The 27,787-nt window shown below is 40.5% G+C and overlaps 1 protein-coding gene across 1 annotated transcript in view; it reads left to right on the forward strand.

Annotated features, from left to right (window-relative positions):
* LOC137324827 (connector enhancer of kinase suppressor of ras 3-like) overlaps positions 1-27,787 on the forward strand; it is a 319,399-nt gene that overhangs the window by 68,542 nt on the left and 223,070 nt on the right. The window contains exons 3-4 of the mRNA XM_067989554.1: positions 18,446-18,648; positions 21,396-21,483. Coding sequence (XP_067845655.1) covers positions 18,446-18,648; positions 21,396-21,483 — 291 coding nt within the window. The remainder of the gene's footprint in view (positions 1-18,445; positions 18,649-21,395; positions 21,484-27,787) is intronic.

A 27,787-nucleotide genomic window follows, 5' to 3' on the forward strand; every position in this document is an offset into this window, starting at 1 on the left:
CAATTTCCTGCTCTTTGAATAGTGCCACAGCATCTCTTATGTCCACCTAAGTAGGCAGATGGAGCGTCTGTTTAGATAGCTCCAACAATGCAGCTATGGCTCAACATTGCACAGAAGTGTCAGCTGAAATTACATGCTGTCAGTAATGGTACTGGAACTTCAGAGCCTTCTGACTCGGGTGCAAAGGAAGTCAAGCTGACAAAGCTGTATAAAATATTACTTTCCCCCTCATCATCTTCTGCCAAAAGAGAACTAGATAGTGTAAGAAAATCATACACTAAATATACTGTATGATTTAAATATGTTTTTTCAACAAAACAGCACATTTGAGTTTTCGGTAGTAGACTAATATAGAAATCTCCTACTTTGTAGTTTTTGAACCCCGTGGAGACCTGTCACTTTGCATCTCCCTTTAGAGGGAGTCAACAAGTGGCTCCATCGATCTGTCTTCAGCCTGGGGGAAAAAATCTAAAGGCTGGGCACCTGTATAGAATGCTGATATCAGCAGACTGCCTTGTGAAAAGATGGGGCTTTCCTTAGAGTGGAAAAACAAGGAAACTAAGCATTTGAGGTTAGTCTTTTTAAAACTTCAGCTTGCCTACATGTGCTTTCTCCTGTAGTTAGGCAATTCTCGCCCACATTTTTCCTTGTAATGGTGGTCAAACTGGATTGATGTGTACTTTGTTTGTCTTGTAGTAGAAGAGGGAATCAGAAGGGCACTTATTATTTGAATTAATGAGAAGTCCTAGTTGCATTTGAAAATTGAACCTGGTGCATTTTAATTTGATGCTTATTCAAAATTCAGTTCACAATTAAAGATCAATCATGTGTATAACGAATAGATTCATTAACCTGGAAATTGATCAGTCTGGGTTGGCTTAGCACATTCTGCAGACCAGAGAAAAGCTTACAAATGTACAAGATTCAAAAACCTGTACTGTAACTTCCTGGTTTTGGAATGTATGTTCCAGTTACAGAAGATTCAGATGGTCTACTCTTCATTCAAGGTTGCTTAATTCAAATAATTGGATTATTCACATTTTTAATTCAATGGCATTTTCTTTGCATTATCAGGAGTAGATTGTTAATAGCCACCTAATCTTTTTGGTAAGCCTTTGAAACTGTTTTATACAATCTTATAATAAATGTCTAAATTATGTTTTGGTTAACCTTTAATGTGTGCTGTTAAAGTTAGAATTCTAAAAACATGGATAGTGGCAGGATTCTCTACAGAATTTTACTATTTTCAGGGGGTCCAAGGATGTAACACTCGGCCTTTCTCTCCTTCCTTCCTTCCTTCCTTCCTCCCATCCCCCCCCCCCCCCCCCAAAAAAAAAATGTTGATGCTTTAGTAGCTCGCCCAAGTGGCTGTTCCAAATGTGCAAGTCTGCAGTCTCTTGAACTGCAGACTTGCACATTTAACGTCCAGCCCACTCCTGTCTTCACACGACATCCCCACAGGCACACTTTCCAGTAGTGTTACTGGATAGGGATCCAGATGGAGAAACCCTACCCTTTTCTTTTCAGTCCATTCTGCATTATGCACCAAGACTAATTGTGCCACTTAAACTGCTGCCCTGGCTAAGAACAGCAAATAGCACAGAGTAGGAATGCAATTGGGATCTTCTGATTGTATGGCTTAATGTTATACTGAATAGTGCAATTATTCACTTGACCATTCGAAGAGCTGTGGACCTTTTTAGCCATTTGTTTTCCTCGGGCTTTATTTTAATCCATCAATTGGGACTATTAGGACAAAATTGAGATTGCGGTATGTGGTTTGTTTGTAGAATTTCTTTTGAAACCGCATCTCGGTGGAACATGTCTTGGACTTGCCTCTCCCTACCTTTTCCCCATCCTTTAAATTCTAGGCCACGTTCCTAATAAATTACATTGATTGACCCTCTGAAGCGAGGGTCTCTCCCTTTTCAGGAAGTGAAGACAAATAGTTCATCATTTTTAAAATAACAGTGGGTAAGCTGAGCCTGCCTATACTTTTTTTTTGCTTGGCCTATTTGTACCAACCTCAGCCAGAAAAGATCAGTGTACATTTATTATCTATGCTCTGATGATCTAGAATTCACTCTGAAATGTATAAAAAGTAAATTTACCATCAGAGGCCTCAGCTACGTTGCAAATCTGCTCAAGTGCTACAAGTTACGAGAGTGAGTGGCACATGGTGGTTGCTCTTCCGCCCACCCCCCAACAAAAGATGTAAAGACACTGTAGCTCATGTTTGATCGACAAGTGAGGGATTGAGGTGAACTGATTTCCTTGCACGCTACACCGACCAAGTGTACAAAGAAAAGAAAATCCTACATTACAACAATGACTGCACTTCGAAAGTACTTCATTGGCTGTAAAGAGCTTTGCAACATCCTGAGGTTGCGAAAGGCGCTATATAAATGCAAGCTGTTTCTTTCTTCACCTACAAATGCCCTGTACCGCCAGGTTGTCTGCATTTAAACTTTCAATTTCAGCACAGCATATGTAGAATGACCCATGGTCACACAAAAGACGAACAGCCCATTAGGAATTGTAAACGTTCCTTTTTTGTTTCCCCCAATTATATCTGGGAGGGAGTCAAAGAAGAATTGTGCTCCCTAAAGCAATTATGTGTAGAAGTCTGTGGCCAAGATCATCATCCCCTGCTCGCTGGAGGAGGAATACTGCTGAGAATATTATGTTCTACTGTAAAATGCAACATTGGAAACTAGGTTATGCAACAATTCAAAGCTAATGCAGAACACATGGAGCTTATTTTATTGCCTAGAATTTGTTCATTACAGTTTAACCTAACTGGAATGTAGAATTTGTATTGCCCTGCAAACATATCATAAGTCTGGTCACTCACTTAATAGCCATGAGATTGCATGCCAAAGGCAGTCATTAATAAAAGTAGAGTGACTATTGACAACACCACAAGGCATGAATTTCTAAGTAGCTAAATCAATGTAAATTCACACATTACAATATAAACTATGGCTGGCCCAAACCAGTTTGAGCTAGTCTGCTAGTAAGGTTGGGGGGAGGAGGGAGAATGGAGGGAGTTTTGCCGAGGATGCAAACATTATCTTTCAATCGTACCAAACAATTGTTTGGCTGTTGCAAAGATGGTGCTGACTCTTGACTAGGGAAAGCTCTAGTGTATCTGAAGGGGCAGTTTCTGGTTCCATTAGAGCAGGGTGTGGTGAGAGCATTCACTGCATGGAGAAGATAATTTCAAGCACAGCTAATGACTATGGAGGGTTTAAAGCCATAATTGTGTACACAATTGTGGTGAGGTAGGGATGATCCTCGTATGAGTATACAAATGTGATTTAAATTAACATTTTTTTAAAAACCCCCAAAAATTTAAATTGCCTCCTAAACAGTGCTGATTTTAATTGAACTATATTGTATTAGTGTTGAACCATTATGACTTCAATTTAAAAAGAAATCATGTAAGTTAATGGGGTGCTTGAAAAACATATTATGGGAAATGGGTCAGAAATCATAATCTTCAGTTTACTTTACAGACATCCTCATTTTAGGGTGAAGAGAGCAGAGGTACGATTCAAAAGATGCTGTTTGCCCTCTGATATCTCACGTAGCCATTCATGTCTGACCCTAGATCGTAGGTTTTGGCAGATTATGATATTGCTGGGTATCACATCGAAGCCATATCCTGTGTTTGTTGAATATCCCTATCCAGGCATTTTCCAGTCGTGTGCGCTGCATAGTGATGAGTGGGAATCCTGACTGCCGTCCATTCCCTAGCTATTGTAGTACCCTGGCTGAAATTGGGTGATTCAACAGAATAGAAATCAAACCAGGCATTTTGTGATCTGTATTGCTTGGTGCTATTGTTGATGTCTTTACTCAGGCTACGGGGAAGAGGCTGTTTCTTGCTTCCTGCATTAATAACAGACACTGGTTGACAATTCATTGTCATAAGAATATCGCAGACTTTTAGTGATCTAAATCTAATTTTCCTCTCATTAGTTGAATTGCACACCCAGTCGTGTATTGTGTCAGTGACTGGGAGCAATGCTTTTTGTTGCTTGTACCAGTAATTCAAGTTCTTCAAATGTCTAATTTGAAATTATAAACATTTTAGACACCACTTCTGGAATATAATATTCACTAATATTCCAATAAACATTTTTGACCCTATTCAGCATTAACAGAAACTGCATGAACAGAATATGCCTAGAAATGTTAGTTTTAATATTCCCTCAGGCATACATTCAGTGGTGATTACTGGCTACCATGAGGAATGGATTTTGTAGAAGGAGCTTTTGAATGTTGTCAGCACAACCAAAGTTTTAAAACAAAAGCTACATAAAATGTGTACCTAGGAACAAGTTTAGGTAACATTCATGGATGGCATTTTTCCAACATTCTGAAGACTTGACTAGGTAGTGGACTTGTAAATCACTCCCAGTTATCTGTTTCTATTTTGGGTTTGGTTTTAATGGACTATGGTAATTCTGTAAAAGTACTGCCTTTATAGTTCATATGGGTCGAAGGTTGATCCATACAGGGCAGCGTTGTGTATATAACTGAGACACTGGCTATAAAACGCACACGCTGTATGTCATGGGGAAATATTTGTGTCTGTGTAACCGGTGTCATGACTTGTGGTGCCTGCTGTGCTGAGTGGACTGCTCTGGTTGGAATGTTTGGTAATTTTTTCCTGCTGATAAACTGCAGTTTGGGTCATAGAACAAGGCAAAATATTGTTTATTTAATATAGCTTTGAACTAAAACAGTCATTCTGAAAATAGCCTCTGGATCAGTCACTATAAAAAGCTAGCTGTCTATTTGGATCCTGTGTAAAGAATCTTACAACACCAGGTTATAGTCCAACAATTTTATTTGAAAATCACAAGCTTTCGGAGATTATCTCCTTCGTCAGGTGAGCGTGGGACTCCTTGAACGTTTCGCATTTATAGTCAGAGAACAATTTATAGTTCTCTGACTATAAAGGCGAAACGTTCAAGGAGTCCCACGCTCACCTGAAGAAGGAGATAATCTCCGAAAGCTTGTGATTTTCAAATAAAATTGTTGGACTATAACCTGGTGTTGTAAGATTCTTTACATTTGTCAACCCCAGTCCATCACCGGCATCTCCACATCATATTTGGATCCTGTCCTTGGTATTCCCGTTACTGTATCTGGTGAGCAGATCCACTCTTTCTCCCTCTCTCACCCCCAAACCTGCCATGTGATTGGCACTTGGTGTGTGCTGCTGAGTTTTAAAAAAAATGAATGCAGTATAAACGCTAGTATTTGTAAGCAGGACTTGAGTTGCCAACTGTTTCCTAAGTCAAAGGTTGGCTAAGAAGGGTAGATTGATGAAAACCCAATCAATGGATATCAGTACGGTACTTAGATTGTGTATTGCCTTAATCATAGACACTTGAAGAATCTGGGTATTTTACACTAAAGCTTTAAAAAAAAATGCACTGCAAAAGGGTTTAAGTATCGTATCCCTTTTTTTGAAAACTTTTTGTTCAGGATATGGCTTATGTGAATATTAAGAATCATCTCAAACTTCAGATAGTATGTCCTTTTGACTAAGACTGTAAATGTTCCAAATTGGTACTCCCAGTGTTCCTTCAAGCACTATGCAGATAGAAATGTAAACCATCTAAATATAATGATTCTATACACTATTATCAATATTCTCCTAAGCTTTTCATACCCAAAACTGGTGTTCTGTCCCTACTTGCTCTGTGTTTTGCCTACTACTGCTTCTGGATTTGCCTGTTTGAATTTCAACGCTTGTCTGTTTTGAGAACTGTAAGGAATCTTACAACACCAGGTTATAGTCCAACAGTTTTATTTGAAAATCACAAGCTTTCGGAGCTTACCTCCTTCGTCAGGTAAGGAGGTAAGCTCCGACGAAGGAGGTAAGCTCCAAAAGCTTGTGATTTTCAAATAAAACTGTTGGACTATAACCTGGTGTTGTAAAATTCCTTACATTTGTCCACCCGAGTCCATCACCGGCATCTCCACATCATGTTTTGAGAACGTTTGTTCTTGGTGCTGCTTTTTCATTGGTGGAGAATTCCTAAATCCACTAATGAGGAATTAGCGCTGAGAACAGACCCTTCCAAATGGCCAGCCTTCTGAAATTCAAACAGAAGCCAGCAGCATAGAAAATCTTAGAGCAAGGCTGCATAACCAGGGTTCGTAGGCTGCATGTTGTTTGGTTGCAGTTTGGCACTCCAACCCAATGATCTCCAATCACAAGTTCTTTCCAGAATACCACTGGCTTTCCCAAACTGGATCTAATCTTTTTGGTTTGTCCTATTCAGAGCTTTCTTTCCCTGGATCGCTGCATCCCTTTTTCTGTGTCCTGTTTGTCTTAGTGCCACAGATCCTGAAGTTTAAGCAGTGGAAACTCTGATCACTCATTTTAAACATCCAGAAAGCCACTAAGATCCTGGTTATTTGTATGTACTAGTGGATGTTTGGGGATGTCATTCATGGGAATCTAAAGCCTGGGATCGAAAGCACTGAATATGATTAGATACTAATCGGGCCTGTCCCTTTTAAGGGCACTGCTGAAGTGCTCCAAAAGGGGAAAATCCTAATGATTGGTTGTAAATGCTGAGGGTGTTCACAGGAAACTTGTAACTGCCTGCAAAGTTTGGGCTGCAGCTCACTGATTTGTTTTTGTTTTGCATCAAACAAATCCCAACTTGTGATGTGTGACAGACACGTGCTAGATATGACTGTGCGCGCGAGAGATTTAAATGTCCTCTTATACTGATCAGATGCAGTTTAATGTACATATTACAAGTGTAATCTGGAAATCAGATTGGAAAGTTTAGCTTTCTATTGGTGCAAAATTAAAGAAAAATAATCTCGTCACACTTTCAGCTCTTCCTATCCTGTCAAAGCTTTTAATATTCGCATAACATGATCTCTACAGTAAACATCTTGTCATTCCCAAAATTTCCAGTACGCATACGTCAAATTGTCGAGTGATTTATACCAAAAGCAAGGAAGAATGTTTGCATTTATATGGTGCCTTTCACAACCTCAAAGAGACCTTCACACCCAATGTGGTTCTTTTGAAGTGCAGTCAGTCACTCTTGTAATGTAGAAAAGCACAGCAAGGTCTCAAACAGCAATGAGAAATAACCCCAGGTAATTTTTTTTAGTGGTATTGGTTGAGGAATAAATGTGGGCCAGGACACCGGAGAGAACTCCCCTGTTCCTCCTCTTGAAATAGTGCCATAGGATCTTTTACGCTCACCCGAGAGCAGACCGTTTAACCTCCAGCGGGGCAGCAATTCTTCAGTACTGCACCGCAGTGTCACCCAAGAATATGTGCTCTGGTCTCTGGAGAGTGGTTTGAACCCACTGAGCCAAGGCTGATGCCAATCAAGACTTGTGAAGTACCTAATTGGTAAAAGTATCTGATTTTATATTTAGTACTCTATATCAGTACTGAACAACCATTGAATGGACATGCTAGATGAGTCTAAAGTGAATATGACTGCCTAGGAATTCAGTATTTAACCTGTTGACCTTGTTAAGAATTTGCACTTTGTTCTGGTTCATTTTTCTATGAGTGCATGAAGCAAATCTAAGCTAAATTACTGTTCAACTACTGGCACCAGTAATGTTGAGAGAATGTTTGCAGCCTCAAGACTTGAACCTGCAGTGATGAAGGACTTATGTTCTGACATGCTGGATTTCATGCAAGTTTTATATCCCATAGGAACTGGCCCATTCTAGTCTATTATTCCCTTTGGGCATGTTTTAATGTGTATCTTAGTTGGCAACATTGGTGAGAATTGCTAATATTTATATTCAATCACCAATCTGCCAAAAAAAAAGCTGCACGAAAGCCTGGGGTTAATATCGTTTTTAAAAGAAAATCCTGAAGAAATGCTTGTGCAACTATTAACCACCCATATTTTTGTTTAACAAACTGATTTGTGATATCTATCAATCCTGACCTGCAATAACATTTGCCTATAAAACGCAGTGTACAGTAATTCCTTGCTCTTGTGCATTGTGGTTGATCCTCATTGTGTACTGTAGCAAGGCGCTATTGTATCCTTAAAGTAAGTGTTCTCCTTCGCCAGAATCGGGTCACTACTGCTTCCAGGATTAGTTTACATCTGTTACTTTGTAGGTAACTTGACTCGAGTATGAGTTGCACACAGTGCTACTTTTGAAACTAATCGCCAGTCAGCATAAAGCAAGGCATTTTCTACTGTGTTCAACATGTGCATTGACTTAGACATGCATGCAAATCTGTGATGAGAGAAAGTGCTAAATTGTGTCTGTTTTGATATTTGAATCTTTAATATATTTTGGAGCCTTTATTCTACTGAGAATCCAGTATAAATTCTGCAGATTTACAACAAAAATCGTGGTATAAAGTACATTTTTAAAGCCTGCAAAATAGAATTTGCAGCGATTCCAGTGCTTTTGCTTTTATTTTTGCACTGGAATGTCACCTTAGATTTTGTGCTCAAGTCTTTGGAGTGGGACTTGAACACACAACCTTCTTACTCCGAAGCAAAAGTGCTGCCACGACCATGACTTTTTTTTAAATTGACCTTGAAAAATAAACACAATGCATGTCTTTGGAGCAGGCCCACCACCACCTTCTGAGGGAAGCTTGGGATGGGTATTAGAGCAGCCTTGCCAGCAACACCCAAATTCATAAGAATTAATTTTTTTTAATAAAAAGGCTATAGTTTATAAATCGAACATTTCTTGCCCAGATTTTTTTTTAAAAAGGCAATTGTAATCCTTGGTTTTGGAGGCATAGAATACAAAAGCAAGGAGGCAATGGTTGAACTTGTGCAAGACCTTTAGGTCGCAGTTGGATTATTGTGTGCAGCTCTGGGTTACCTCAAGATATAAAAATAATGAAAAAGGTACAGTGTAGATCCATGAGGCTAGAGCTGGGTGTGAGGATACTTATAAAGGGAGACTTGAGAAGCTGAAACTTTCAGTAGAGCAGAGAAATTAAATGGTGATCTGTGTAAGGTCTTGAAGATTATGATGAGATAAGTAGCATTAGATTCTTTCAATGGTCAGCAAGACAGTGACGAGGGCATAACTCTAAGAATTTAAGGGGACTTGAGGAAAAAATTCTTTACTCAGAGGGTGGTTAGAACGTGGAATTCTGTGCCATGGAATACCATTGAAACAATTGTTTTAAAGAGCTGGAGAGTGGGCTTAGAGTTGGGTGGTTCACGTGGAGGAAATAAACCAATGCAGATTTAATTGTCCAGTTTCTAGGCTGCAACATTCCATGAATATCAAACTAAAATGTACACTGGAATTCTCGTTGCAACTTAATGAAGTGCTGCAGGTTCCCCTGTATTATTTTATCAGTCAATTTTGTAGGTGGCATACAAGCTGGTTGGGTTTTTAGCTGCTTGAATTAGTAACTGAATTCAATTGGAAAACAGCTTATCCAAGTTGGACTAAATTTTTATCTACCTTCATTTTAAAAATGTACTCTCTCCTCTTCCTTCATTCTCTTTTCTCTTCCCCCCCCCCCCCCCCCCCCCCCCCCGCCCGGCCCATCAATTTCAATCTGCTTCACACATATGGAACACAAGATATGAGCTATATGCTGCATAGCACACCCTGCATTGCCTGCTCTTTCCTTTTTTTTTCCTTCCCCTCCTCCAATGCAACTGCTGTAGCTTAAAAGTAGCAATATTTATTTTAGAAAAAAATTGTTTTAGGAAGTTGAGCCCAAATGCCTCAAAGTCGGAAAACTTAAACTATCAATTGTTCTTGTGAAGTGTTGAAACACTTATTGAAGGCAAATATACAACTCTATTAAAATTCCAAAGTTTCACTTGCTACCTGCTGAATCCTAATTTTTGCTTGTGTATGTGTCATGCTTCTGATTAATGAAGTTGTGACATGTCAAACTGTTTGGCAGGATTGTGCCAGTTCTGGAAGATCCTGAGATGTCCACGATGCTAAAAAGCAGGAAGTAGAGAAGGTGAGAAAGAAAAACAAATATCCTAGTTGGCTTCTATATTCCATATCCAATTAGAGGGTGAGAAGGTTGGTTCTCAATCAAGCGTACTGAGCTTGAATAAAGGAGACTATAATGGTATGAGAGCGGAATTGATAAAAGTGGACTGGGAAAATAGATTAAAGGGTAAGACGGTACAGTGGTGTTCATTTAAGGAGTTATTTTACAACTTTCAAAAAATATATATTCCACTGAGGAAAAAAGGGTGTAAAAGAAATGACAGCCATCCGTGGCTAAGTAAAGAAATTAAGGATAGTATCCGACTAAAAACAAGGACATATAAGGTAGCCAAACTTAGTGGTAGGATAGAAGATTGGTAAGTCTTCAAAAGACAGCAAAAAGTAACGAAAGGATTGATTAAGAAAGAGAAGATAGATTATGAAAATAAATTAGCAAAAAATATAAAAACAGATAGCAAGATTTTCTACAGTTATATAAAAAGAAAAAGGGTGGCTAAGGCAAACGTAGGTCCCTTAGAGGATGCGACCGGGAAATTAATGGTGGGAAACATGGAGATGGCAAAAACGCTGAACAAATATTTTGTTTCAGTCTTTACGGTAGAGGACACTAAGAATATCCCAACACTGGACAAACAGGGGGCGCTAGGGGGGGAGGAGCTAAATACGATTAAAATCACTAAGGAATTGGTACTCAGTAAATTAATGGGACTCAAGGCGGATAAATCCCCTGGACCTGATGGCTTACATCCTAGGGTCTTGAGGGAAGTGGCAGTAGGGATTGGTAATAATTTTCCAAAATGCTCTGGACTCGGCAAAGGTCCCGGCAGATTGGAAAACTGCAAATGTAACACCCTTATTTAAAAAGGGTAGTAGGCAGAAGGCTGGAAATTATAGACCAGTTAGCCTAACATCTGTGGTGGGTAAAATTTTGGAGTCTATTATTAAGGAGACAGTAGCGGAACATTTGGATAAACATAATTTAATAGGACAAAGTCAGCATGGCTTTATGAAGGGGAAGTCATGTCTGACAAATTTGCTTGAGTTCTTTGAGGACATAATGTACAGGGTGGATAAAGGGGAACCAGTGGATGTAGTGTATTTAGACTTCCAGAAGGCATTCGACAAGGTGCCACATAAAAGATTATTGCTCAAGATAAAGAATCACTGGATTGGGGGTAATATTCTGGCATGGGTGGAGGATTGGTTATCTAACGGGAAGCAGAGAGTTGGGATAAATGGTTCATTCTCGGACTGGCAGCCAGTGGTGTTCCGCAGGGGTTGGTGCTGGGTCCCCAGCTCTTTACAATCTATATTAACAATTTGGAGGAGGGGACCAAGTGTAACACATCAAAGTTTGCAGATGATACAAAGATGGGAGGGAAAGTAGAGAGTGAGGAGGACATAAAAAACCTACAAGGGGATATCGACAGGCTGGGTGAGTGGGCGGAGATTTGGCAGATGCCATACAATATTGGAAAATATGAGGTTATGCACTTTGGCAGGAAAAATCAGAGAGCAAGTTATTATCTTAATGGCGAGAAACTGGAAAGTACTACAGTACAAAGGGATCTGGGGGTCCTGGTGCAAGAAAATCAAAAAGTTAGTATGCAGGTGCAGCAGGTGATCAAGAAGGCCAACGGAATGTTGGCTTTTATTGCTAGGGGCATAGAATATAAAAACAGGGAAGTATTGCTGCAGTTATATAAGGTATTGGTGAGACCGCACCTGGAATACTGCATACTGTTTTGGTGTCCACACTTAAGAAAAGACACACTTGCTCTCGAGGCAGTACAAAGAAGGTTCACTCTGTTAATCCCTGGGATGAGGGGGTGGACATATGAGGAGAGGTTGAGTCGATTGGGGCTCGACTCATTGGAGTTCAGAAGAATGAGAGGCGATCTTATTGAAACATATAAGATTGTGAAGGGGCTTGATCGGGTGGATGCGGTAAGGAAGTTCCCAAGGATGGGTGAAACTAGAACTGGGGGGCATAATCTTAGAATAAGGGGCTGCTCTTTAAAAACTGAGATGAGGAGAAACTTCTTCACTCGGGGTAGTAGGTCTGTGGAATTTGGTGCCCCAGGATGCTGTGGAAGCTACATCATTAAATAAATTTAAAACAGAAATAGACAGTTTCCTAGAAGTAAAGGGAATTAGGGGTTACGGGGAGCGGGCAGGAAATTGGACATGAATTTGAGGTTAGGATCAGATCAGCCATGATCTTATTGAATGGCGGAGCAGGCTCGAGGGGCCGATCGGCCTACTCCTGCTCCTATTTCTTATGTTCTTATGTTCTCCTCCCTTTTTTTCACTTCCCCCTTACAAGATGCTGCTGCAGTCCTCGCTTGGTTGGGAACTGGATAGGACTTCCTATTGTTCCTATGTTTAGCAATCACTGGTAAAAGAGTAGGCCATTCAACCCCTCGAGCCTGCTCTGCCATTCAGTTAGATCATGGCTGATCTGTACCGCAACTTAATTCACATAGGTCCATAATCCCTTGATACCTTTACCTAACACAAATCTATTGATCTCAGTCTTGAAAGCTCCAATTGTCCCAGCATCCAAAGCCGTTTGGGGGAGAAAATTTCCATGTTTCCACTACTAAATATGCCAGTGCTCATCACTGAGCCGCCCACAGTGTTCAGCTTTCTGTAGAAAATAGATTAACTTTGCATCAGGATGAATTGGCAGAACTGCAGGTTATAAAAGTACCAGGGCATTTGTTTCTACATACAAAAATAGAGCATGTTGCATGCATAATACATATTGCAATACAACTGAATGCAAAATGAGATTTTTCGATTTCCCAAGGCACTAGAGAAATTGCAAGGTAGTTGTGTTCCCTTTAGAGTGAAACTGAAGCTGTTTGTAACAGTCTTCTGAAACCTGATAACAAATTTGACACCACTTCTGGTATCTCTTTCAAACGCGTCTTCAATCTTATAAATTTTTGATCACCTTGATCTGTTTTTTGCCTTTTAATGCATGATCATCACAAAGGTGGAATGTATTGATATCACTCCTCAAAGACTGTCCTCCCTTTAAATTGCCATTATCACCTCCTTCTCAAAAAAACACATCTGTGACTTCTGTCTTTGCAATCTGCTGCCCTATCTCCAATCTCCCTTTCCTCTCCAAAGTACATGAATGTGCTATTATGTCTCAATTCCATGCCTATCTTTCCCTTAACTCCCATGTTTGAATATAGTGATCAGGTTTCCACCATTGCCACAGGACTGAAATGGCCCTAATCAAAGTCACAAATGACATCCTCTGTGACTGACCATGATTCACTATGCCTCTTCATCCTTTCTGCAGCTTTTGACTTGGACAAACCACACCATCCTCCTCCCGAAGTCTCACCACCATTGCCCTGTTCATTGGGTCGGCTTGTGCCTGATTCCAATTTTTCCTATACAGTCATAACCACAGCATCTCTATGGCTGAATACAAATTTTAAATTGGAGGCAACATAGGCTTCTCTTCCCGCCCCTGCAATGTTACCTCTGCAGTCCCTTCCAGTTCCTCATGCACATGCTGCCCCTTAGCGACATCATCCGAAGACACGGGATCAGGTTCCACAGGGTATGCTGGTGACCCTTCGTGCTATGTTCTCCCAGACTGCATATCCATCCAGTCTTGGATGAACTGCAATTTCCTCCAGTTAAATAAAATCACTATCTTGGCCCCCACCGTCTCAGAAAGAACCAGTCTTTTCACAGTCTCAGCATCCCATCGACTCTGAAGTGAGTTTCCAACCACAAATCTTTTCCACAACATCCCCTGCAACTGTTATCTGCTGCTGAAATTCTCACTCGTGCATTTGTCAACTCTAGACTTGACTCTGATGCTCTGCTGGCTGACCTTCCATCTTGCATGGTCTAAGCTTCAGCTCATCTAAAACATCGTTCACCTGAGGAAGGAGGTAGCCTCCGAAAGCTTGTGAATTTAAAATAAAATTGCTGGACTATAACTTGGTGTTGTAAGATTGTTTACAAGTATCCTGTCCCACACGAGTCCTGCTCACTTGTGCCTTTGCTGGCCTTTGTTGCCTCCAGTTTAAAATTTGTGTTGTTTTTAAGTTGCTTCATGGCCTTGCCCCTCCATATCTTTGTAACCTCCAGCCGTTCAACCCTTTTTCCCCCATCCAAACTCTCCGTTCCTCCGACTCTGGCCTCTTGTGCATCTCCGTCCCTTCACCCTACAATTGGTAGCTGTGCCTTCAGCTGTCTAGCTCCACGATCTGGAATTCTCTCCATAAGCCACTCTACCTCGCCACCTTCCTCTTCAAGACCCTTATTAAAACGCTACTTGAATAACCTGGCTACCCATCTTGATATCTTTCTTTACTCGGTGTCCATTTTTGTGTGGTTACACCTCAGTGAAATGCTGTGGGACATTTTTGTATGTTAAAGGTGCTATATAAATGTTGCTGCTTTGAAAAATCTGTAGTTTAGTACCAGGAAATTCTACATCCAGTATGTTGGTACAGCAATGCATGGATTGGGAGCTCTATATCCAGCAACTGGTTAATTTGTAAACTTTAGATTGTAGCTTATTGCACTCTGGAGCAGCTTGTGCAGATTGGAAGTGACTGGCATATTTTGCTCATGCTAGGAACTGGTTGTTTGAATGTTGTGTATTTTGCATCGTGCTTAAGTCTGAACTCCAGTTACAGTATGAATGACTTATTGTGTGCTTTCAATTGGCGCTGACAGAAAGTGAGTTAACTTTGAGGTATATTTCATGCTGAGACCAGTTTGAATTAATACGGTGTAAACACCAGCTGGTACATTGTGTGTACTATATGTAGTGTCGTCTTATGCTTGAGTAATCAGCCTTATGTCACCATATAACATGGATTTATCATCTATATCTTCACCCTCCAGTTCATTGTCCCATTTAGATTAAGAAAAAATGCATTTATATAGCACCTTTCATGACCTCAGGATGTCCCAAAGCAGCCAATGAAGTACTTTTGATGTGTAGTCACTGTTGTAATATAAGAAATGTGGCAGCCAATTTGCACACAGCAAGGTCCCACAAGCAGTAATGTGATAATGACTAGATAATCTGCTTTTGGTGATGTTGAGTGAGGGATCTGATTGACTAGGATACCGGGGAGAACTCCCCTGCTGCTCATCGAAGTAGTGCTATGGAATCTTTTACATCCGCCTGAGAGCATAGACGGGGTCTCGGTTTAAAGTCTCCTCCAAAAGGCTCCTTCGGTACTACTAAAATGTCGTTAGATTATGCGCTCAAGTATCATGAGTGGGACTTGAACCCATAACCCTTCTGACTCAGAGTGCTACCACTGAACCTCGGCTAACATAATGAACTAAGTGATTTTTTTTTTGAGTTGTTACTTTCACGCAAGTTGCGAAGCCAGCTACCAGCCAATGACGCTTTTTTTAAAAAGAGAATCTGGTGTAATTGGAGGTTATATTTTCCTGGACAAAACCTCCTATATAGCTGAAGGAATGTGGGTCGCTGGTACCAGTAACCCAGAAGTGCTGTTCTAGACTGATTGGTAGGAACCAACAACGATGGTGTGTCTCCTGCCATATCCTACTGGTGCTTTCACATTTACTAAGTGTCTAGGATGTAACAAGCTGAAGCCTGTGAGGTCTGTGCTGCTATTTCCTATTTTACACCTAAGGTGAAAGCCTGAGACTCGTGGTTACTATTGTAGAGTCGAAGGTAGCTCCTGAGACACCAAAAAGTGAGTTTGCGACAGCTAAGGTTTCAAGCCGACACAGCAGAACTGTGCATTTGCTGTCAGCTGCACCTTCTAACGTAAGCATGCCTTTGTGTTTCATCTTCCCTGTGGGAAGGTATCTGATCTTGGCTTTTCCCCTTAGTGAATGCATCTGAAATCAGAAACCTAGTGGAGTTGGTGATTCTAATTTGTGCCTAATGCTGCCTGTGAGTGGGAATTTTGAGGAGCTGGGCTTGCTCAGACTAGTAATTCTTATGACTTATGGATCATGCCAAACAGACTAAATAAGTCAAAGCTCCCTTGATGGTTCAGCAAATTTATCCAGAAAGTACCTGAGCCGTGCAGATCCGGAAGGCCCCTGATCTGTGCTGAGTTTGCTGATCTTTGCTAGACAATAGTACAGGCGTTTCAATTGGGTTAGGGAAGGGAAAACTGGCCAGAGTTTCTGCTCCTGATTACAATTCAGTAACGCCTGCTGAGCATGTATATTTGTGGATGTCGGGTAAGGCCGAAAATCAGGCTTGATGCTCTTGCAGTTTATTAGCTAGTTGACACTTGCTGTCAAGGGTTTTATATAAATAGTGGACACATGGGCAAGAGAGAACTGTACCCTAGCAAGATGCCACACCTTTGGGAGTGGAGAAAATTAAGGGGAAATGGAAAGTGGAGTTTTTCCCACTCTTTGCCTCAGTAAATAATTACTTTGCCTCAGTATTTACCAGGGAGACCAATATGGTGGGCATGGCATGAGAAGAAGAGATCAAAAAAGATGTAAAGACATTTAAGATAGAAAGGGGAGCGATAACTGATAAACTAATCAAACTTGGAGGATAAGACCCCTGGTCTGGATGGATTGCATCCGTGCATATTAAGAAATCGTGCCAGAGGACTGGTGGACAGCTGATGTGATTCCTATTCTTAAAAAGGGAGATAGAACAACTCCAGGGAACTATAGATCAATAGCTTAATGTTGATGTTGAAAGATAATGGAATCCTTACTCAAAGATATAACAGAAAAACATCTAGAAACCTTGGTTAGACCACACTTGCAACACTCAACAGTTCTGGTCTCCATATTATAAAAAGGATATAGAGGTGCTGGAGAAGGTGCAAATAAGATTTACTAGGATGATACCAGAACTGAGAGGTTATACCTGTCAGAAAAGATTGAACAGGCTGGGGCTCTTTTCTCTATAAAAGAGAAGACTGAGGGGTGATGTGATAGAGGTCTTTAAGATTATGAAAGGGTTTGATAGAGTAGATGTAGAGATGATGTTTCCACTTGCGGTAGAGACCAGAACTAAGGGCAACAAATATAAGATAGTCAATAATAAATCCAATAGGAGAACCACCTTTACTCAAAGTGGTAAGAATGTGGATCTCGCTACCACAAGGAGTAGTTGAGGCGACTAGCATAGATACATTTAAGGGAAAGCTAGATAAACATATTAGAGAGAAAGGATTAGAATGATATGCTGACAGGGTTAGATGAAGTTGGAAGGGAGGAGGCTCGTGTGGAGCAATGGCCTGTTTCTGTGCTGTACATTCTATGTCTCCTGAAGATAGTGATTTGTGCTGGGATCATATTTCTACGGGTGGTGTTAGCCTCCCAGTACTTCAGTTTTTTTGCCGTTCTTCATGTGTGAGCCTGATCCTTCTTGGATCTCCCCGGGGTAGGGTAGCAATCACCTGTCTTCACCCAAAAAGATGGCCACATGTACACGCTTGCCAACAGAGGTTATTAGATAATGATCAGGAGTGGGCATCTTGATACCTTTTTTCCACTCCCTATTGTTATTGTGCTCTTACTGCTGTTCCAGCTGAGATCGGGTAACTCAACCGTCGCGGGGATTGAACCTGGCATATTTCCGGTCTCTGGCTCAGTATTTCATTTGGCAATAAGGGTGCCTGTTTTTAAACCGTTGGGGGCTGCTGGAGAACTTTTTAGTAATGTATTTAAAGAGGCAAATATTGTGAAGAAAGACTACTCCAACTTAGTCAAGTGTCAAACAATTTCTGCTATCTCAATGGGGTGGGGAAACTCTAATATAATATTCTACTGCAAGATCAACCAATTACTAAATGAAAGACAATGTCTGTTCGATAGTTATGAATTCCTAAATTTCTGATCCCCTTTATATTATAGAATTCTTTTAATGGAAGGGTTAGAGTCATAGGAGCACGATAGGGGCAACTGCATGTGAGATTTACGCATGCACATTTGTTCAAAGATCATGTTTGACTTTGTCTCTGGCCACAGATGTGGGAAGAATTAAGCCGGCCAGCGAAGTGAAAAGTAAATCGCTAGCCTGTAGGAACAGAGCACTCCACTCAGCCAGAACACAGCGGTGGCCACAATGGCAACTCCTAGTGGCCATTTGCATTTGCTGCTGGTGATGCTTTGCCGCTGGAGGCAAGGAATAAAACAAGCCCACGTCTGGAGCCATGATCTGTAATATAAACCAGTTAGTAAATGTGCTTCACTGAAGATGCATTATATGGGTAAATGACAATTTTAGTTAATTTCATGTTTTTAGTTATTTAGATTTCAATTGAAATATAGAGGGGGCAAAGATGAATAAACACTGCAGTTAATTAGGGTATTATAAATTGAGGGTTAGAATGTTAGGGGATCTGGTAAAATGTAGTTGCAAAATTTCATGTGTATACAATTAGATTGTTTAGGTTCATTTTTTTCTTTTCATATTTTGTACATGGCTTCTATTCTGATTTGCTTTTAATTGCAGAATTATGGATTGGAAACTGAAAGCATGAAGAATTTGGCCCTGAAGTTACGGGCTGCCACCAACAACCTCCAGAATTTTATCAGCACTAGAAGAAAAAGCACAGCTTATGATGGCACAATTTCTCACAAACCTCCCAACGACCTCCTTACCTCAGTTGTGGACCTCATTGCAGCTGCTAAGGCCTTGTTGGCATGGCTGGACAGGTAAACAATGGTCCAGAAATTGCGCCGGGCAGCGAACCAATAGTGCTCGCCGCTCCATAGATTTATACTGACCCACTAATTTGCTGCAGCCTCCACTGGGTGCAATTCCTCTAATAGGAAGGGAAGAAGAGCCCAGTGTTAGCTCCAATGAAGTGAGGATCACGCTCTCCCCTCGACCAATCAGATTGCAGCATTTTTGACACGCTGCAAAACTGTTTCTGCAGGCTTGGAATATTAAATCCAGGAAGTGAAAGATACAACATTATACCTGTTTTTACAATTATTTTAGACAGTGGGAGGGGAGAGAGAAGAGAGGGTGAGAAATACTTGCATTAAACAAGAGATTTTTAAAAAAGTTTTAATTTTAAAAAAATTATGACCAAGAATTATATTTTTAAAAATTGAGTCTCTACTCATTTTAAAAGGTTAATTTTTAGTTGTTTGGCAGTCATTAAGTCTTACAGTGCTATTAAAACTTGTTTAGACTTGGTATTTTTAAGCGCACCTGTTTTGTGGTAATATTAGTTACTTTCCAGCTGGGCAGATGAGCAAGTTGCTGCTTTTTCAATGATTCCACTGTTTGCAGCCAGCAATATAACTTTAATTCAAAGTTGTCATTTCGCTGGCAAACCAGTAGGAGCAAGTCCCAGATTTCCATGTTTCACTGTGTACGTATGAACGCCGGAACTTGCTCCTCGATTTCACCGCTAACAACTGTGAGCACTGTTGAGTTCACCGTTGTTTTCCAAGCAATTTCTGCCCCAAGGTGTCAACCTAACGTAATTGCACATTTGTGTACTGTGCTGCTCTAGTTACTCAGGAAGGTGGAAGTTGACTTTCAACATTTTTTTATCAAGAAGTATAATACCTAATAAGATGTTTGCCTGTTCTCACAGTTATGGTAATTTTTCAAACATTTTGGATTGTCAAAGCCTGCAGCAGATAAATCTGAAGTGAAAAAGTCAGTAATTTATGCATCTGTTTTACTCTGTGCCTACTACAAGAGTGCATTTTCATTGTACAGAAAATTGTGGCAAGTAAAACTATTCAGCCACTTGCCCAAAGGCTGAGCTCTTTTTTAAAAAAAAGTTAATTTGAACTTTGTGCTTCTAGTTAGGAAAGAAAGCATTAGTTACTAAAAAGCAGGGGTACATGTCCACACACATTGCTGGCTCCAAATGTCCATTACTGTTCCCTTCAGTTGCTCGAGAAGTTATCTTGGGGTAAATTGCTCTTGCGTGCATTTACTATGAAAATTGTCAATATGCAGCGCCTGGTTTGGAAGTTGAGAATATCCTGCTCCTCGTAACGCTTTCCTGTTATTTCAAACAGGTATACTGTATGGTGGGGGGGTTTGTGGGACACCTCAGATGTACCTGAGGTTTGTTACTTTGACCTGGAGCCAATCTGTTTCTGCACCATTGTTTTAAATTTTATTTGTATTAGAATTTTTTTTTGTAGGCACTGCAAGTGGTTCATGGCCATCTTTTCTACATGTTCCCTCCCCTGTGTTGGGGAGGGGGGTGGTGGGGAAGTGTCTAGAAAATTCCCCCTGCACCATGGATTGGATCAAGGAGTTGTGGGTTGGGGAAGAGGAGGAGGAGATAATGTGTGGCAGTGAGCACTCCACGGTATGACATGTTGGACTATTCTTGGGATGTAGGAAGGGGCCTGTGATCTTGGGCTCGGCATACAAAACATTAAAATCCTAATTACTCAGTCTGGTAAGTCACAATACTAAACTATTACAAGGTGTCCTGCATACAATGTGCCTCAATAAATAGAAACTGTTGGAGAGGGGGAAGCACAGGGATGTTATGATGAAAATAACACATTTATTGAAGGATCAGTTTTAGATTAGTGTGCAGAAATCAAATTTCTGCACCTTTTTTGGTACTTTATCTTTAGTTCTAATTTCCAATTACAGAATAATATGAGGCAGTTTTCTTAAAGCTTGAGACAGGGAGCCTTTGTGAAAGAGTGATCTGATTTTGCTCAAAACTGCTCATGAACTGTAGTTTTCCCACTTTTTTTAATTGTATGTATTTGATTCAACAAAGCAAAGAAATTGCATGCTTCCATTGTAGGCACCAATCCTAGTATTGAGCTGTTCTAGGTGAAGTGTAACATGAATAGATGTAGGCTTCTTCCATGCTAACTGGTCATCTGTCTTAGCCATAGTCTCAGAAGAGCATCCGCTACTGCACCAATATGAATTTTTCAGTTTAGTGCTGGACTGTATATGGCTTTGTGATATGGGCCTGTGACTGCTAAGAACTTGTCTTGAGACTGTCCAGTCTGGGTTGGTAAACCCTGTCCCAGAAGTGGAAAACAACTTTTCAGTATGCTGTGCCACCCAGTTCTGAGTCATATACATTGAGTCATAGCATTTGCTAAGTGAAGGATTCCCCTCCTCATATTTTTGAACAAGCCCTGTAAGGTTTACAGTGCTGCTATTTAGAAACTCAGTGTACACACTCAGGAATTATTATTGAACACTGACTTTTTTAAAAGACACGTTAATGACGGTATGTATACTACATGAGAATCTTTTACTTGGACCAAATAATTATCAAAGTTTTGCATTGTATTTTTTCTGTGGCTAATGTGTTTAGTGGATATGTTTCAGAAGCTTGTTCTAATCCATTTTGGTACATATACAACTATGGTAGTGTGTTCAGGTTTATAGTCCAAGTTGTGCATTGAAATCTTGTACACGTACTATTCTAAGATTTGTTTTATTACAGGTCACCATTTACAGGGATCAGTGATTACTCAATGATGAAAAACAAGATTATACAGCTGTGCTTGGATTTGACCACAACTGTTCAACAGGTCCGTGTATTAATGATTTAATGGCTTGTGATCTCACTTCTGCTGGAATACTGTGGTATTGGGGTTGGGCACTGGAGGAAAGGGGGGATGAGAGGGATCTGTTCTGTCATTCATTGTTTCTAGATTGCATATGGCTCCTGACAAGTCATTGAGTGAATGTGATTTTTGCATACTTTGTAGTCATATTACTTATATTGTACTTTTACATGGTCTTGTACCAGTTATGTTCTATTGGCAAGCACAAGGTTGATGAATGGGAATGTTGGTGATTTTTTCAGATTAACCCGTTGATGCATTTTAATGCTCTCTTCAAAGCAATTTTAACAGTATTACAAGATCAAATCTTATTTGTTTAGCATAATTAAAAAATTCACAACATTACTGAAAATAGAGAACATTCTTTCCTTACCTGAATCGTTGCCATAGTCTTCAAAGAATGTCTTTTTTTCTTTAGACAGTTCTTCAGCTCAGTGAAGAAATCTTTTGATCATAAGACTGAGCTGTGTAAAACCAAGGCCAAATATCATTTAACTCTTCTCACATGTCAACACTAATAAAATCAATATACAGGCCCAGAAGAAGGATAGTAACAAATGGGTTGAATGGAAACTTTCCACTTGCTCAAACCAAAGTTAATAAGTTCAAGAAACTGGCATGGTTGCTCAAGACTATATTGTGGAAAAGTGGCACATCATTGAACAATGTGAGATAATGGTAGGGTGTCCTCTATTACCCACATGGTCTCACTCTTGTACCTCTTAGTGACAGTCAAGGTTGATTGCACGATTTCTCAGTAAAGGGATTGTGTGTGAAGAGAAGAGAGAATATGAAATATTTTTATCAAATGTAGGATTTTTTCTCAAAAGATGAGATGGGTTGGAATTCCAGTAACACTTCAGTATATATGAGACCAATGAACTTCATAGAGCATTCACTTTGCAGCAGCAGCTCTTCTGATGTGTGAAGTATGATCAAGTGTAAACGCTGCCTCTTGTTTAGGCCAGCATTTCTTTTCAGCCTGCAGGCAAGCTGAATGCGCAGCCCATCGATACACGCTCGGGATGCAGTTTCCTAATTGTTGTCCTGTGCTGACCTTTCTGAGCCATTGGGGCAACCAAGAGGCCAGAAAATATTCACGAGTCATGACTTTTATCCACGCACAAGCTTGTGTACGCTTACTACTTTTATTGCTCTGGAATCTGCCCTACAGCAGTGTTGATGTGAGAAAAGAGTTAAATGATATTTGGCCATAGTTTTACAAAGCTCAATCAGATTTCTTCACTGAACCGACAGAGTATAAAACTGCTCTGTAATACAAATGATGTGGAGATGCCGGTGATGGACTGGGGTGTACAAATCTTTCACTCACTCACCTGACGAAGGAGAAAGCTCGTGATTTTCAAATAAAACTGTTGGACTATAACCTGGTGTTGTAAGATTCCTTACATCTGTAATACAAACACAGCATCGTTTCACATTGTTACGAATAGGACAGCACAGACTTGAAACCTTTTCATAGCAAAATTAACCTAATGACGTTTTGTACCTGAAAAGCATTTTGTGGGGAGGGAGGAACTTGTACTGCTGAATGTTTAGTGATGAATATTCTGAAAAGTTGTTTGAGATTTTGGTTCAGGGACCTTGTATGCATTGAGTATACCTTGTATGCATCCCTGTGCTCGTGGGCCTTGACTGATTTGTTCCTAATCCTGCAAATGCATCTTTGTTGATCAGTTCTAATAGGAAGCAGACATAACTTATCGATGTGTAGGGCTAACCTTGATGCATCAGTTTTAAAATTAAAATAATGTGGAGAACTCTGAACAACAATACCTGTCGGTAATGAGTTAATTCAGACTTTGTGGGTGTCAAGGCTGGTCTTAAATTTATTGTTTCTTCCTGGTAAAGTGCCATCTTCAAATGAAGCATCCTGCAGGGACTGATTAATGACAGAAGACTGTCAGGCTATTGAGCCAGACTGCCAAGGAATTGGTACCTACTGTTTAATATATATATAGAAGTCATAGAATGTGCACATTCTTGTCAGTTTTTAATCCAAGCAGAAGATTCACTGGCTGTTGAAAATGTTTTAAACTTCATAGTAAAAAGTTTTGTTTTGTCCTACATATCTGCTCACACAAAGAATGTCATGTCACTGGGCAAATGTTGTGGAACTGTGCCCATTAGGGTTTAGATTAATACTCGCTTAACTTAGAATTCCTGCAGACTTTCATTCCATTGTTCTGGAATGGCTAACTTAAAGTTGAAAAGATAAAAGGACTGTGTTTCAATCTACTGCAACATGTTGACCCCATATGCAAGTGTTTTCAAAAGAAACTATTAACTGGGTTCTTCACGTTTCTCAATGGGTCAGTGGAGACAGCCGCACACTGACGGTTTTGTAATTTTCCCCACTTTGACCACTGAATTTCTGTTGTGTTATAGAATCATAGAATCATAGAAGTTTACAACATGGAAACAGGCCCTTCAGCCCAACATGTCCATGTCGCCCAGTTTATACCACTAAGCTAGTCCCAATTGCCTGCACTTGGCCCATATCCCTCTATACCCATCTTACCCATGTAACTGTCCAAATGCTTTTTAAAAGACAAAATTGTACCCGCCTTTACTACTGCCTCTGGCAGCTCGTTCCAGACACTCACCACCCTTTGAGTGAAAAAATTGCCCCTCTGGACCCTTTTGTATCTCTCCCCTCTCACCTTAAATCTATGCCCCCTCGTTATAGACTCCCCTACCTTTGGGAAAAGATTTTGACTATCTACCTTATCTATGCCCCTCATTATTTTATAGACTTCTATAAGATCACCCCGAAACCTCCTACTCTCCAGGGAAAAAAGTCTCAGTCTATCCAACCTCTCCCTATAAGTCAAACCATCAAGTCCCAGTAGCATCCTAGTAAATCTTTTCTGCACTCTTTCTAGTTTAATAATATCCTTTTTATAATAGGGTGACCAGAACTGTACACAGTATTCCAAGTGTGGCCTTACTAATGTCTTGTACAACTTCAACAAGACATCCCAACTCCTGTATTCAATGTTCTGACCAATGAAACCAAGCATGCTGAATGCCTTCTTCACCAGCTGTGACTCCACTTTCAAGGAGCTATGAACCTGTACTCCTAGATCTCTTTGTTCTATAACTCTCCCCAACGCCCTACCATTAACGGAGTAGGTCCTGGCCCGATTTGATCTACCAAAATGCATCACCTCACATTTATCTAAATTAAACTCCATCTGCCATTCATCGGCCCACTGGCCCAATTTATCAAGATCCCGTTGCAATCCTAGATAACCTTCTTCACTGTCCACAATGCCACCAATCTTGGTGTCATCTGCAAACTTACTAACCATGCCTCCTAAATTCTCATCCAAATCATTAATATAAATAACAAATAACAGCGGACCCAGCACCGATCCCTGAGGCACACCGCTGGTCACAGGCCTCCAGTTTGAAAAACAACCCTCTACAACCACCCTCTGTCTTCTCTCGTCAATCCAATTTTGTATCCAATTGGCTACCTCACCTTGGATCCTGTGAGATTTAACCTTATGTAACAACCTACCATGCGGTACCTTGTCCAAAGGCTTTGCTAAAGTCCATGTAGACCACGTCTACTGCACAGCCCTCATCTATCTTCTTGGTTACCCCTTCAAAAAACTCAATCAAATTCGTGAGACATGATTTTCCTCTCACAAAACCATGCTGACAGTTCCTAATCAGTCCCTGCTTCTCCAAATGCCTGTAGATCCTGTCTCTCAGAATACCCTCTAACAACTTACCCACTACAGATGTCAGGCTCACCGGTCTGTAGTTCTCAGGCTTTTCCCTGCCGCCCTTCTTAAAAAAAAAAAGGCACAACATTTGCTACCCTCCAATCTTCAGGCACCTCACCTGTAGCTGTCGATGATTCAAATATCTCTGCTAGGGGACCCGCAATTTCCTCCCTAACCTCCCATAACTTCCTGGGATACATTTCATCAGGTCCTGGAGATTTATCTACTTTGATGCGCGTTAAGACTTCCAGCACCTCCCTCTCTGTAATATGTACACTCCTCAAGACATCACTATTTATTTCCCCAAGTTCCCTAACATCCATGCCTTTTTCAACCGTAAATACCGATGTGAAATATTCATTTAGGATCTCACCCATCTCTTATGGTTCCGCACATAGGTGACCTTGTTGATCCTTAAGAGGCCCTACTCTCTCCCTAGTTACTCTGTCTAGACCCTTCATGATTTTGATCATCTCTATCCAATCTCCTCTCAACCTTCTTTGCACTAAGGAGAACAACTCCAGCTTCTCCAGTCTATCCATGTAATTAAAGTCCCTCATCCTCGGAACCATTCTAGTAAATCTCTTCTGCACCCGCTCTAAGGCCTTCACATCTTTCCTAAAGTGCGGTGCCCAGAATTGGACACAATACTCCAGTTGTGGCCAAACCAGTGTTTTATAAAGGTTCATCATAACCTCCTTGTTTTTGTACTCTTATAACTCTATTTATAAAGCCCAGGATCCCGTATGCTTTTTTAACTGCTTTCTCAACCTGCCCTGCCACCGACAATGACTTGTGCAAATATACCCCCAGGTCTCTCTGTTCCTGCACCCCCTTTAGAAATGTACCCTTTAGTTTATATTGCCTCTCCTCATTCTTCCTAACAAAATGTATCACTTTGCACTTCTCTGCTTTAAATTTCATCTGCCACGTGTCCGCCCATTCCACTAGTCTGTTTATGTCCTCTATCACTAACCTCCTCACTGTTTACTACGCTTCCAAGTTTTGTGTCATCTGCAAATTTTGAAATAGTGCCCTGTATACCCAAGTCCAAGTCGTTAATATATATCAAGAGAAGCAGTGGTGGTAGTACCGACCCCTGGGGAACACCACTGTACACCTCCCTCCAGTCCGAAAAACAATCGTTCACCACTTCTATGTTTCCTGTCACAGCCAATTCCATATCCATGCTGCCACTGCTCCTTTTATTCCAGGGGCTTTAACTTTGCTGACAAGCCTATTAGGTGGCACTTTATCAAACACCTTTTGGAAGTCCATATACACCACATCAACCGCATTGCCCTCATCAACCCCCTCTATTACCTCATCAAAAAACTCAATCAAGTTAGTTAAACACGATTTGTCTTAAACCAATCCATGCTGGCTTTCCTTAATGAATCTACACTTGCCCAAGTGAATATTTTTTTTGTCCCGGATTATTGTACACCCTTTTTTGAACAAAGGTGTAACATTTGCAAGTCTCCAGTCCTCTTGCACCAACCCCATATCTAAGGATGATTGGAAGATTATGGCCAGTACCTCCGCAATTTTCACCCTTACTTCCCTCAGCAAGCTCGGATGCATCCCATTTGGACCGGGTGACTTATCTGCTTTAAATCCAGCCAATCTTTCTAGTACCTCCTCTATCAATTTTTACACATCATGTATCTCAATTACCTCCCCTTTTACTGTGACTTTGGCAGCATCTTCTTCCATGGTAAAGACAGATGCAAAGTACTCATTTAGTATGTAAGCCATGCCCTCTGCCTCCATGAGTAGGTATCCTTTATGGTTCCTAATCGGCCCCACCCCTCTTACTACCGTTTACCATTAATATGCCTATTGAAGACTTTTGATTCCCTTTTATGTTAGTTGCCAGCCTATTCTCATTCTCTCTCTTTGCCCCTCTTTTTCCTTTTTCACTTCCCCTCTGAACTTGACAGGTTAAGACCAGCTACCAGCGAGCAACACCATACCAATAGTTAAAGTAGTCTCAGTTATCTGTAATTTTCTGTACTGTGTCTGGCTACAGAAACTGACAAAACTATTGTGGCCCTCCACTCCCCCATTTCTGGAACTTCTTTCTTGGTACGATTTCCTTGATTGGTATCTTCTGCATCGTCTTCCCTTTCAGGTGATAAATTGGAGACTGTAGATATTTTAGTGCTGGAAGTATTGACTTTCAAAGCATGGGCTGTACCTTCAACTATCTTGATATTTGGATGTTTTTGCATGCTGCACTCACCCCTGCATAATATATAGGGCCAAGGCTGTTTTTTTTTTAATAGATCAATCCAAACATCTTGCAATTGTTGCACAGTTTTTCACAAAAGTACAAGAGATGTTTTACATCTGTCTAGAATCAATCTCAAATTTTTTTTTACTAGTGGACCCGTATACTGCCATGTTTGAGGAGGAATCTTGTAAAAGGACAAAAGTATAATTGTAAACATTTTAAAACTGTATTTACTTCCCTCCTTTCTCATTCATTTTGGCAGTCCCAAAAGTAA

This window comes from Heptranchias perlo, chromosome 8 (assembly GCF_035084215.1).
Source record: "Heptranchias perlo isolate sHepPer1 chromosome 8, sHepPer1.hap1, whole genome shotgun sequence".
Taxonomy (NCBI): domain Eukaryota; kingdom Metazoa; phylum Chordata; class Chondrichthyes; order Hexanchiformes; family Hexanchidae; genus Heptranchias; species Heptranchias perlo.